This window comes from Felis catus, chromosome B3, assembly GCF_018350175.1.
Source record: "Felis catus isolate Fca126 chromosome B3, F.catus_Fca126_mat1.0, whole genome shotgun sequence".
In the NCBI taxonomy this organism is placed as follows: domain Eukaryota; kingdom Metazoa; phylum Chordata; class Mammalia; order Carnivora; family Felidae; genus Felis; species Felis catus.
Genome location: NC_058373.1, coordinates 115,031,514 through 115,045,504, shown reverse-complemented (window position 1 = coordinate 115,045,504; position 13,991 = coordinate 115,031,514). Strand labels below are relative to the sequence as shown.

The following is a 13,991-nucleotide window of genomic DNA, read 5'->3' as shown; positions in this document are numbered from 1 at the left end:
GGGCCTTTCCAGTGGAAGAGCAGCCCCTCCTAGAGACCCGGCTGCAGAAACCCCGAGACCCAGAACTTTCTGGGGATGCGAGGGGTGGTGTGGTTAAGCGAGGAGAGCCCCTGCCTGAAGACTGGAATCTTGGGTCCAGGTCTTGCTAGTTCTGTGACCTCAAGAAAGTCCTACAAATCCTCGGAGGCTGTTTCCTCATTTGTGCAAAGGGGCTTGGAGGACCTGCCCCGCCTGCCACAAAGCATTGTTAGACCGACCTAATGTCTGTCTGTATGGTTCATACCAGTCCAAGAGACCATGATCAGGTCGGCTCTAGGTAGTGAAAGTTTTCTTCCCATTTGCCTGGTGGGGAAACTGAGTCCTAGGCAAAAGGAAGTAAGTGACCTATCTGGTCAAAGCCAGCTAGAACCCAAGAGTCTGGACGTGCAGTTCAAGGGATGTTATCAAAACGGGACTCAGGGGTTGAAGGCCCCCTTACCGCTTCTCAGCCAGGAGCTTCTCCTCCAAAAGCTGCTGCATCTTTTCTTCTATCTGCCTCAGGTTGCTATGGAGACCCCCATTGGGAGGGGGCTGCTCACTCTGATTGGCCAGTGTCTGCAGCTGGTTCTCATTCTCCTCCAGCATAGCCAGGGTTTTCTTCTTCTCTATGGAGAGTTCCTGGCATGGATGGGGGGAGGGAAGAAGGGACATAACCTAGTTTAGGTTTTCCAACATGGCTGCCCTCACCTGCCTTTCAGTTTCAGGGAGGGATGTCCTCATCACTCAATCTTCTGTAAGAGACACCGTTGGGGGTTGGGGGGGCACCTGGGTGGCTTAGTCAGTTGAGCATCCAGCTTCAGCTCAGGTCATGATCTCGCGGTCTGTGAGTTCGAGCCCTGCGTCGGGCTCTGTGCTGACAGCTCAGAGCCTGGAGCCTGCTTTGGATTCTGTGTTTCCCTCTCTCTGCCCCTCCCCCACTCATGCTCTGTCTTTCTCTGTCTCAGAAATAAACATTAAAAAAAAAAAAAAAAAAGAGACACCCGTGGAATGCAAGCAGGTGCAACAACTCTGGAAAACAGTATGGAGGGTCCTCAAAAAACTAAAAATAGAACTACCCTATGACCCAGCAATTGCACTACTAGGCATTTATCCAAGGGATACAGGGGTGCTGTTTCAAAGGGACACATGCACCCCCATGTTTATAGCAGCACTATCAACAATAGCCAAAGTATGGAAAGAGCCCAAATGTCCATGGATGGATGAATGAATAAAGAAGATGTGGTATATCTATACAATGGAGTATTATCGGCAATCAAAAAGAATGAAATCTTGCCATTTGCAACTACGTGGATGGAACTGCAGGGTATTATTTTAAGTGGAATTTGTCAGAGAAAGATAAAAATCATATAACTTCACTCATATGAGGAGTTTAAGAGAGAAAACAGATGAACATAAGGGAAGGGAAACAAAAATAATATAAAAACAGGGAGGGGGACAACACAGAAGAGACTCATAAACATGGAGAACAAACTGAGGGTTACGGGAGGGGTTGTGGGAGGGAGGATGGGCTAAATGGATAAGGGACACTAAGGAATCTACTCCTGAAATCATTGTTACACCATATGCTAACTAATTTGGATGTAAATTTAAAAAAATAAAAAATAAAACAAGTAAAAATAAAAAACATAAAAATAAGATATCCACCAAAAAAAAGACACCCCAAATATCTTCCTCCTTCCATGGAGGTAAAAGGCCAAAACCAAGATCTCCTTCCTCACAAGGAGGCAAGGTTACTCCTCCACAGAGGGACTCAGGGAGGAGCTCAATGCAGCTTCCAGTGGAAGTGGCACCTACTAAAACAGGCGTCCAAGGGCACCATGACCTTCTGGGGTCTTTATTCCCCGAGGGCTGAGTGAGGGCATGTGTTGGGCTCATATGAAAAACGTTCAAAAGGAGCCAGCCCTAGAACAGATTTAGATGTCCTCGTCATTTATCAGGCTGGGGTCTTGCACTACCCAGAAATTCTAGAGTCGAAACTCTCCATGAGAACAATCTCTCATGATGTGAACTGAAAAGAGAAACAAATAAAGGCACCACAGACTAAGCCTCTAGTCAGTGGAGAGGGAATAGAAACCCTTGCAGCCCTCAAAGGCAATTCATGAATTCAGAGTAAACACTAGCGCTGTGCCAGGCTGCCGCTAGGTGCTGGGCTGGGAGACACCTTAAGACAGTCTAGTGAAGTTCACCGTTTAGAAGGCACAACCTAGTGTCCCATAACAAGACGTGCAAAGTGCTGCTGGAGCCTGGAGCTCACAGCAAAACCTTGCCTAGAAGAGTCAGGGAAGCTTGGCTACAGTTCTGTTGGAGTTGAGTCTTAGTAGGATGGATGAGTTCTCCAGGCAGAGAAGAGGTGAAAGAACATTCTGTGTAGAAGGAATAGCATGGCGGGGCAACTGGGTGGCTCAGTCGGTTAAGTGTCCAACTTCGGCTCAGGTCATGAACTCGCGGTTTGTGGGTTCGAGCCCTGCATCGGGCTCTGTGCTGACAGCTTGGAGCCTGCTTCGGATTCTGTGTCTCCCTCTCTCTCTGCCCCTCCCCTGCTCATGCTCTGTCTCTCAAAAATAAATAAATATTTTTTAAAAATTTAAAAAAAAAAAGGTCTAGCATGGGCAAAAATGTTGAGTCTGAAAGGGGTTGGCCTCATCGGGACAGATGAGCTCGGTGGTTTGGAGTAGGGGTCAGGGTGTCTTTGTGCAAGGTGCAGAGGGGCAACTCAGGAGGAGCCGGGGAAGAGGGGCTGGGAACAGTCTGTACTTTGTCCTTGACACATGCCACTGCCTCTCTCCCCCTCACAGTTTCTGTGGTATCAGAGGCAGGTGACATACAGTTAATTTCCCTTCATGCTCAATTTCACGCAGTAGCAGCTAAGTGAATGAGCCACAAGAAGGAAGAGGTGGGTGGTCCTGCCGCCCACCCTAATCAACCCTCCATGTGGTATAAAGATATAAACTCTGAAGAAGATGGATTTCCCAAGGGCACAGTCACAGCAAGGCAAACTTGAATTTGCTTCCATGGGTCCTGCTTTAGGCCTCCCGTGTTCTCTGGTCCACTGAGAAGACACCTTTTAGATCATCACTCCATTGGGCCCCATTCCCCTTGTGGAGGACCCTTTGGGGGAAAAAGAGTATCACGTGGCCCAACCCAGCAGCCTGCCTCCAGGCCCACCAGCCCACCAGTGGCCCCTCACCTCCAGCGTCTGCTGCAAGGACTCTGTAAGGTGCCTCAGCTCCTTCTTCTCTTGCTCCACACCCTTGAGGCATCTTGCGGTCAGTTCTAGCTCCCTGCAGGGACAGAAGGCTGGGTATGGCAGGGCCCACCCCTCCCAATCCCCTCTGCACACAGAGATGCTTCTGCTTCACCTCCCGACATGGCTCAGAGGGGGCCTTGGAAGGCCAGCCCCTCTCTGCATGGCTGAGGCCCTTCTCTGCGGTGACAACCCCTTTGCTGCTTTCTTAACCAGCCTGGGCCACCTCAAGCCTTTACCCCTGGTTTCCCTTCCTCCTGCTTGAAATGCCTTTCCCTTTTCTCCTGCCCAATTTCCTAATCCTACCCACCCTTCAAGGCCCCACTCAGTTGAACCCCTCTTCATGCCCACAAGGATCACATGTATACCTTAATTCCTAGGACACAGGGAGTCTGCACTGTGGTCCCTAGTACCTGACTATATATTATCGTGTGGATGTTTCCTGGGTGTTAGTCTTATTTTCCCAACAAGAGTGTAAGATCCTTCATGGTAAGACAAGGGGACTTATCCTCTATTCCAGTATCTGGCACAATTCTGGAGATAAGCAGGTGCTCGGCTATTTACTTGGTAAGATCCTCAGTATTTCTCCCTCCCCAAAGTGCTTGTCTAATTGACTTCCTTTTATAAGGCTGCTGCAAGAAAAACCTTTGTGGGCTAACACTGATTATCAGTAGTGATGAGGAGGAGGATGCCGACAACGAGGACAACCACCGCCATCAACAGCACCCAGAGCACTGGTCTCCAAATTCCTGGATCGGCTGAATCAGAATGACCCGAAGAGCTTTTGTAAAATATAGATCTCTGGGCCCTACTTTCCAGAGATTCTAATCCTGGTGTATGATTATAATGTGCAACTGGTTTGCAAAGCATACACAGGACTAAAGATCCCGAGGGACATCGTTAGCCAGAACGTGACGGGACTGTGCAGGCGACGCTGGGGGGTCTTGGCTAACAGCACCTCCAGGCCGGCTTGTTCCCCTCTGCCTCTGGGTAAGGAAGGCTTGACAGAGGCAAGAGGGGCTTGTTGCTTGGGGGGGACGCCTGTCGGCACCTGCTGGTGCCTTACCTCCAGTTCGTGTGGGGTCTACGGCTCCTTCTGGGCTGCCCTGAGGCCTGGAGCACTGGGAAGATAGACCCAAACCAAGCCATCAAGTAACGAGACTCTCCTGGGCGAGACCTCTCCAGGCCCGATGGGAAATGTGGGTCCTAATGCCCTGCCCCAGGCGCACCTTCCTCCCGCCCCCACCACCTTTTGATCTGCTCCTGCTCCATTTTCAGCTCCTGCACCACCTCCTCGAACTGCTGCTTCTCGGCCTCCAGCACCTGGTTCAGGCGCTCAAGCTCCTGAAGAGAACCAGAAGGGAAGAGAAGAGTCATGGGCAGCAAAGGGCCCCTGAGGTCAGGAAGCGTCCCTCTAGTCCAGGGGCCCCTATGTGATGCGGTACAGTCTGGGCCATATGCTGGCACAGACTTGGAGTTAAGTCCTAAGGAGCCCTGGTCCCACTAGTCGACACACAGTCTCAACAAATCCCCAGTCTGCGATGGGCGTGGCCTTCTCAAACACACTGAGCATGCTCAACACCGTGGCCTGTGCCTGGAGGTGATGGTAATTCTAGGTGTCTACTCTGCTGGGCAACTCCAGTCACTAACCCCCTCAGGTAGGCTGGCTGGCTCTCAAGCCCTGGAGGAAAATGTGGTGGGTGTGTATTTCCATTAAAGATTCCCATGGGGCGCCTGGGTGGCTCAGTCGGTTAAGCAAGCGTCTGACTTCGGCCCGGGTCATGATCTCACGGTCCGTGAGTTCGAGCCCCGCATCAGGCTCTGTGCTGACAGCTCGGAGCCTGGAGCCTGTTTCAGATTCTGTGTCTTCCTCTCTCTCTGACCCTCCCCCGTTCATGCTCTGTCTCTCTCTGTCTCAAAAATAAACGTTAAAAAAATATTAAAAAACAAAAAGATCCCTAGAGTGACATCTGTCCAAGGTGGCAAAGAAAAGCCAGTCCCGACCCAAATAATCAGAAAACTTTATTCTCAAGGCTCTAGGAAGCAGCCAGCCTAGGTGCCTGCAGCTTCCCTTATACTCAGCCCTAAGGGAACAGGAGAGCCAGAAAGTCCAGGGCGGGGCCCCAGGGCCAGACTAGTCTTGTCAGGAGGGCTGGTAAGCACAGGTATGTGCCCTCCGAGGGTCCCGTTTTCCTGGGCTGCAATGGCAGCTGGGGTTGCAGGGCACCCTTCAGGCGAAGCTTAGCTGGCAGCATTTTTGTGACACCTGCTTTGCTCCTCCACATTACACACTGTGGGAGGATATTATTCCCAGCACCTCAGGTGCCAGCAGGCCCTTGCTATGCCTCCAAGAACCAGATAACGAAACTGACGCTCCTAAAAATAACATGACAAAACAATCAATTGGCTTTTCCTCTCCTTCCTCCCCATGTGGGGCCCAGGTATGTGTGATGAAATGCTTTTCCCACCTAAGTCAATAACTGCATGTGTCTGGGCAACACATATGCTGTGTGGCAATGAGAGAACAGACATCCATGAATCAGAGCCATCTATGGTCAAAGGGGCCTGAAAGCACTTCAGTCTTCATCAGACACTTGAATCCTGGGATCAGTTTTCCTGCCAAGAGATGGCCTGGGCTCTGCCTGAATGGCTGTCATGACGGGGAATTCACCCTCTCTTAAGACAGCCCATTTCATTCCAGAACAACCTGACCAAAACTCTTCCTTCCGGGTCCGACCTCAGATGAGCCCTCTCTGAAAGCTACAAAGACCAAAACATGGATGAAGGACCGCAGATTTTGCCGAAAGTTTTGTGGGGCTCAGATGAGAGGGCTGAATCTCATTTATGGAGCAAAACTTCCCTTCAAAACCCCTGTAGCCACCTCCGTCCTTTGCACAGACTCTCCCTTCGGCAGCTGCCTTCCTGCCTGGAACTTGCTGTCCTTGGTCATAGTGTCCCCTTAAGCTCTTCTCCTCAGCCACGAAGACTGAATACCCCTAGCCAGCAAAGTAAGAGCCAGTGAACAGCTCTTAGCAAAACAGACGACCGGCAAAGCCAAGGACACAGCCAACTTCTGGACACCCTGAGTGTCCCACCTAGGGGAGGGGTCGGCCCGTTTCATCCACCTGTTCCATCTGAGCCCAAACCTGCCTCCTTATAACTTCCGTCAGTGGGCTGACCTTCTGCCCTTGGAGCCACAGAACAAGACTGATCCTTTTTCCCTTCGTGTGTTGGGGACAGTTTTCTGTCCCCAAGTCTCCTCTCCTCCAAGCCAAATAATCCCTGTTCATCATGCTTCACTGCATTATTTCTAAGTTCCCAATAAAAGCAATTATGCTTTTGAAAAGAATGCAGGCTCCTGAATGATTGGGAAGACTAAATACAGTGGAGGTTCTTCCCAATTAATTTACAGCCTCATGTGATCCCAATAAAAACCCCAATGGGATTTTTAAAAAATAGTTTCATTCATTCACGCATGCCACACAGAGTTATTGAGTGTTTAATAGGCACCAAGGACCTGCCAGGCTCTGCATTGAGGATGTGAGAATGAGCAAACCCAGACACGTCTCAGTTCTCATGGAGCTTACAGCTCAGTGCAAGAATCAAAAACTAATAAAATAATCACACACGAGAGTATCATTACAAACCAAGGTATGTGAAGTGCAGGATGGGAACACGGTTCTTTGTAAAGGTGTCTTGGACAAGAAGTAGGGAATGATTGGTGGGGGGGGGGGGTGGGGAGCAGATATTTGAGCCAACATGTGAAGGTGCATAAATAGCAGGAAGAGGAAACAGCATTCCAGGAACAAGGATCAGTATGTGCAAAGGCCCTTCAGAAACCTGCAGAACTTGAAAGAACCAAGACATTCCCACACCGCTGGGCCCACAGTGAGGGTGAACAGCAGGAGGGAAGCTTGACCACACAGCGCCTTGGGCTATGCTGAGGATTTTGTGGTTTTCCTGAGTCAGAACAAACAATGAAGGTTTTGAGCAGAAAGTAGGGGAAGAAGACGGCAACGCAATCCGCAATCTGATTTCCATTTTAAACAATGACTCCAGCTGCAGCGAGGAGAAAAAGGATGAAAAGGGGCCAGGAGGGATACAGGGAACCCGGCGGGGGGTGGGGGGAAGCCACTGCATTAGTTCAGCAAGACCTAACAGTAGTGTGAACTTGAGTGAGGCGGTGAGATGGAGAGAAGCGGCCAGACAGCTTCTAGAGATTTGGGGGTAGCTAGCAGAACTTGGGAGTGGAGTGGGAAAGGGTGAGACGGGGAGGACAGGATGAGGCACAACTCTCAGGTTTCCAATCTGCACAAACAATGGGAGGAGGTGAATTCCCTGGGATAGGGAGCGCTAGACCATCGGCTCTGCTGGGGAAGATCATAAGTGGCCTTGGACGTGTTAAGTTTGCAGTACCTTTGAGACATTGGCTGGAGATGTGAAGCCAACGGTTGGATAGAAGGGGCTGGAGCTCAGCAGAGAGAAGGGACTGCACCTGTCAAGGGGGAGACATTTGCACGTACATAGTAAACGAAACTGGGGGTGTGGTCTAGATGGCCTTTGGATCCAATGCAGGAAGAAGAAGGGGTATGGGGGGGTACTCTCTGGGATGGGCAATACCACCTTGTAGGGTTCATGGGAGGGTAACCTGGGCTAATCCACACAAACTGTCTGCCGCATAGTAAGTGCTTAATAAACGATGGATAGTATTATAAATTGAAGCTGTGTAGTATCTATTCAAGAATAGACAGCAATTCAAAGGAATGGAAAAGAGAATTCTGAAACAGATTTGGTATATGATGATAATGACAATGATAGCACTCGCTGTGAGTTTCCTGTTCTAAGTACTTTACATGTATTAATTCATGTAATCCTTACAACAGCTCTGAAAGTGGGTAATATTTTTGTCCTCATTTTATAGATGAGAAAAGCAGAGGTACATAAGGGTCAAGGAACTTGCTCAAAGTTACACATGTCTTCATCCCTCTTCCCCACGCTGTAGCTAGTCGGTGATGGAGGGACTCAAACACGGGCAGTGCGGTAGAGCGAGATGGAAATGTCCACGCACTGTGGCTGAGAGTGAAAACTGGTACAAAATTTCTGGAAAGAAATTTGTCAATATGCATCAGGAGTCTTAAAAGTTCTTGCCCAGACTCCGTGATTTTGCCCATAGGAAGGAACCTCTCCTAAACAATTAGATAGTAGGCCACGATTCATGTGTGCAGAGGTGCTCACTGTGGCATAATTTATAATAGTGAAGACAGCCTAGGGGCGCCTGGCTGGCTCAGTCAGTAGAGTATCTGACTTCAGCTGAGGTCATGATATCACGGTTTGTGGGTTTGAGCCCCACATCGGGCTCTATGTTGACAATGCAGAGTCTGCTTGGGATTCTCTCTCTCTCCCTCTCTCTCTGTACCTCCCCACTTGTGCTTTCTCTCTCTGAAAATAAAGAAATAAACTTATACAAATAAAATAATAATAATAAGAAGAAAAGAAAACAGCCTAGATGTCCAAAAACAGAAGGTGAGTTAAATGAAACATCACGTAGGATGTATCAGTACGTGGTCATCAAAACTGATGTTTTCAAAGAATGTTGAATGACATGAAAAATTGCTGAAGGTACAAATGTTAATGAAGGTATAATGAAAAAGCAGGCCATAAAATGGAGTATCTGCTGTGATCCTATTTTGTTTAAAATATAGGGGCGCCTGGGTGGCTCAGTCGGTTAAGCGGCCGACTTTGGCTCAGGTCATGATCTTGCAGTTTGTGAGTTCAAGCCCCGCATCGGGCTCTGTGCTGACAGCTCAGAGCCTGGAGCCTGCTTCGGATTCTGTCTGTCTGTCTGTCTGTCTCTCTCCCTCTGCCCCTCCCCTGCTTGTGCTCTGTTTCTGTCTCTCTCTCTCTCTCTCAAAAATAAACAAACACAAAAATAAAAATATATATAAGAATATATATAGAGAAATATCTATATATTTCTCTAAAGACTGAAGAAAAACACCAAAATGTTGGCAGCAGTTGTGTCAATTGTGGGATTAAGAATAAAGTTTGTTTTCCAGGTGTTCTGCAAAGAGCATGATTTCTACCATTAACAATAATAAAAAAAGCTACACATGGATGAGGACAAAGAAAGAGAACCTTCTTTCCAGTCGCTCACTTCTTTTCTACCTTTCGATTTCCCTGTGTGACTCTTAGCTAACACTGATGTCCAGGTGGAGCCTTAGAAGACTGATGATAGCTGGACCTGAAAACCTGAAGCGGCCAGAACCTTCTGTTCCTTCGGCCAAGACGGTATGAGAGTTTGCGGCAACCTTGTCATAGGTTGAGGTCAGCCAGGACCCGCTGCAGCCAAAGCCTCTTCCACCATCTACTGCTTGTTCTTCTGACTCCTGGGCCTGACTTAAGTTGCAGGAGTACGGGGTTGGGAAGAAGTCACTAGGAGGCAGATTCCTGCTCAATGAAAGGAAGAGTCTTCGAGCCACAGAGCAACAAGGCGAAGAATCCCGCCAGAGGTCGTGAGTTGCCCATCACAGAAGCAAGGTAACATCCATCAGGGAGGTGAGCAAAGAGCCTCCCCTTGAAGTGACAGGTTCTTCCCAACACCAAGGGTCTATGTTCTGACTGGGAGCAGCCTGGGGGGCAAGATGCCTGCCTAATGGGCCCTGGGCATTTCAATTTCCTAGGTGCCTACCCACATACAAGGCTGAGCTCTCTGAGTTCAGCGAGAGAAGGAAAGGTAGTCGGGCTGCCCTCCTCCAGGGATGAGAGATGAGGTCACAAGGAGCCAGGGACACTTGAGGAAGGGCTCAAGGAAGGGCATGGCCTTCTGGCCCCGGGGCAGATGAGCCCAGGCTGGCTCACCCCGTGCTCTCTGCTCATGCCTCCAGAGTCCCAGGTCCTCCCTTCCACATGGAGGAGGTCGGGGCCGCATCACCACACAGCGCACATCTGCATGGGCCCTGCCCGTCCACAAAGCACTCTGCTGCCTTTGATTTCATTGAGCCTCACAGTGACCCAGGAACTAGGCAGCCACAGCCATCAACTCTTATCAGAGCATCACAGATAGAGCAACTGAGGCTCAGAGAGGTTAACTTACCCAAGGCCACACAGTCAGTGATGGAGCTGAGACTCCAATATGAGTCTCCGGGGTCCAGACCCTGAGTCTTTCTTTAGGCCAGACTGCCTCTTAAAGATCAGAGAATCTTCATCTTATCACTGGGCTGTTGTACCCGAGGCCTTTCTAAGCGGCCCAACGCGCACCCAGACAACCTCTGAGCCTCGCAGTGGAGATGGGAAAGATGCAGGGGACAAGAAGACCCATCATATGGATGAGCAAGTCAGGGAAGCAGTGATTTCTGTTCCTGATCTGCAGCGTGCAGCTGACCCGGGAATACGGACCTAGGCACGGCCCTCTCCCTTTCCGCCCGCTCACAGCAGCCTTCACGGGGGATCAGCTGGGCCCGAGTGAGTCTCGCTCAGATCTTGTAGCACCAGACCAGGGAGCTCACAGCTGACAGGCCTCGCTCCTTCAACGTGCTACGGCTTTAAGTGAGGCCTGCGTGCGGTGGGTCTCCACTGGCCTCATTTCCTGGCTAAAGACCTAGATAGAGTGTCTAAATTTTCCTCCGGCTGACTGCTGCCCCAGATTTAGCCTCTCTGATGGATAAGTCTGTCTCTCTCCCTGCCGGTGGCTGTGTCTGTCACTCCATCCCACCCCCTGGCTTCCTCAATTACCTGTCTTTAGGTTGCTGACAAGCCACCAGAAGGCTCCCTTGTCAAAATGGCAGAACCGTGTGAAGAAAATGCCAAGACTCTAATGCAGGACCCAGATGAGAACGTGGAGGCACGGACGCCCAGACGGCACGGCTGGGAGAAGGCTCAGTGCCGTCACCACGCCAAGCCTCAAATCCATGGAATCCTAACGCAAAGCCTCCATGGCTTTGGGGGTGTGTTTCTTGTTTGTTTGGGTTTGGTTTTTTCCTGTTGGCGTCAAATGACGAAATGAGTCTGAAGTCCAGCTGGGAGAATACACGGGCAAGAAGATCTGGTAAAAGTCTGAAGAAGGAAAATGAGGCCGGATCGTCCTACTAGATTCAAATCAAGATGTAATGTGAAATGACAAGAATCAAAAATGTTCGCTCGGTGAATCATTCCACAAACATTGATCAAGCACTCATCCTGGGCCAGGTGCAGTTCTGGGCCCTGGGGATATTTGGGGTGCTGCAGGGACAGGATGCTTCTTGACAGTAGGGCCTGTCTCAGAGCCCAGTGAAGGGTGGTTGGGAAAGGTGGTTCGCAAGAGAAAAGTCACAGAGGGAGGCACTGAGCCCAGGCAGATGGGCCCAGCCCTACGGGCACAAGAAAAAACTGACTGGGCGAAGAGAAGTGGGCTGAGTCAGGCTCTCCTATGGGAAAGGCACTTTGCAGCTTCAGGCCTCGGGTAGTTGACACGCAGAATGGGCCCATAATGAGTAATAACATGATTATGACGCTAACAAACACAGATACTCACTGAGCACATACTATGTGCCAAGCGCTTTATATATAACATCTCACTTAATCTTCACATCTTAGTAAGACGGGTTCCATTGTCTCCACTTTTCATGTAAGAATATTGATGTTCAGGGGTGCTTGGGTGGCTCAGTCGGTTAAGCAGCCAACTCTTGGTTTTGGCTCAGGTCACGATCTCACAGTTCATGAGTTCAAGCCCTGCGTTGGGTTCTGTGCCGACAGCGTGGAGCCTGCTTGGGATTCTCTTTCTCCCTCTTTCTCCGCCCTGCCCCTGCTCTTGTTCTGTCTCTCTCAAAATAAATAAATAAATAAACTTAAAAAAAAAAGAAAGACTATTGATGTCCAGAGAGGTTAGGTAACTTGTCCAAGGTCACACAGCTAGAAGCGTTGAAGGTCAAATACAAACATAGGCGGCCTGGCTCCAAGTCTGCCGTGCTATCCCCTACCTTACTGTGCCCTTTCAGGAGTGCTGATGACACTTCAGAAACAGGCAAGGCCCAATGCCGCTCGGAGATTCCAGATAGAGTGGACTTCAGCGGCTCCCCAGTGTAGGCTGCCTCCAGCTAATGCTTGGCTTTTTTGGAACTTACGTTGTGTCATTTAGAGGAAGAAGGAACCCCTGAGTTCATCCAATCCAATCACCCTCGTGGTGCAGAAGTCCCTCTATGGAGGCCACCCCAGCCTCCTGTGAAGATCACCGGTGATCGGCAGCTCACTACCTACTGATACAGCTTATACAATTTTGGGATGGCTTTCTCAACAACGTGGTCACCTACCCTTTTTACTTTTGTCTCTGGCGACTGGCAAGAACAAATGCTCTCTGACAAGAAGCCACAGCAAGTCCCAAGCACGGTCACCTCATGGTGCCCCTGCTCTGCCCGTCTGACTTCCTGGAGAGTTCTCTGGGTGCCTTGCTCCCCTACATGCGTCCCTAATGCCAGGAACACAAGCCAGTACACCTTGGCTGTTAAGGGGTCCCCGGAGCAGGGGCCGCGGGGGAGGGGCAGCAATTCGGAGCGGCCTCGGCCTCCGTGTGCCTACCTCTCTCTGCTCCCTCTGAAGGCAGAGCTCTTCGGTCTCCTCCATCAGTTTGTCTGCAAAGCAAGTGCGCACGCTCTCACGGAAAGCTCAGTCCGGCTCCGGCCTGGAGGGGGCCAGGGCCTTCCAGTAACCTCCTTCACTTCCAGGATCTCCCAGGGAAACGGTTTGTCATGTCCAGGCCAGCCAGCGGGCAGAGCCAGCTCCTGGGGATAGAAGCTGACATGCTGGCCGCAGCCACTACCTTCCTCTCTGGTCCCCGTCCCCGCACAGGGGCGGCTTCATCTTCAGAAGCTCGGGGGGGGGGGGTGTCTGCACCCCTAGAAGTGCTGTTAATTGTGCTGCTCCCCTGCACTAGTGTCTGGCAGGTGGGGGGGGCGCAGGTTCTGGGGCTATAGGGGGGTTATGAAGCAGGCAGAGGGGACCCAGCACCGAGGCCCTGGGTGTCTAAGGAGGTAGCAGGGGAGAAGATCCTAGGCAAAGGATCAAAGCCCCAGTCTCACCTTCTTCTTTCCCAAACAGAGCATACTTGTCAGCCAGTCAGGGGCACAGGGTCAGGTTGAAAGTGGGCCAAGGGGGTGGAAGTTTGGGGCAAATTCAGGACCCGGGAACCCAGGGCAGGATAACACCAACTCCATTCATGGGACCCTTACTGTGTGCCTGAAACAAATGCTTACCGGCACGTTCTCATTTCCCCTGATCCCCAGGTCCCACCTCCCAAACCTAGGGACTATTCTCGTGACCCTTTTCAGGATGAGGAAATTAAGGCTTACAGAGGCTACCTTGTCTGGAGACACGCAGCTGATAGACAAGTGACAAAGCTGGCCCAGAGGTCCTCCTGCCACACTGGCCAAGAGGACACAGGTTACACCATACAAGCCTCTACCTATGGCTCCTGGTAGCCTGCTAAGCCCTGCCCCAGCTCCCCTCCTCCGTCCTCCACCGAGCCCCGGCTATAACCCCGGCCCTGAAGTGCTACCTAGGGAGCCTCAGCTTCCAGTACATCCCTCCAGCCAACCTAAATACTCCTGCTTTTCCTTGGCCAACTGCAGCCCCTGGGCCTCCAGGCTTTTGATCATGGCTTCTCCCAGCTGGGCATTCTTCCAAGTCCTGGGGAGGGAGGGCAGATGGGACAGAGGAGAGAAGAAACACAAAATCGTTA

At 50.7% G+C, this 13,991-nt stretch overlaps 1 protein-coding gene across 1 annotated transcript in view; it reads right to left on the bottom strand.

Moving 5' to 3' along the window:
- The window catches only part of PLEKHD1 (pleckstrin homology and coiled-coil domain containing D1), a 31,151-nt gene that overhangs the window by 3,427 nt on the left and 13,733 nt on the right, over positions 1–13,991 (bottom strand). Inside the window, exons 5-9 of the mRNA XM_003987777.5 lie at positions 13,848–13,939; positions 12,833–12,885; positions 4,533–4,627; positions 3,227–3,320; positions 479–657 (exon numbers count right to left, since the gene is read on the bottom strand). Of these exons, the coding sequence (XP_003987826.1) occupies positions 479–657; positions 3,227–3,320; positions 4,533–4,627; positions 12,833–12,885; positions 13,848–13,939 (513 nt within the window). The remainder of the gene's footprint in view (positions 1–478; positions 658–3,226; positions 3,321–4,532; positions 4,628–12,832; positions 12,886–13,847; positions 13,940–13,991) is intronic.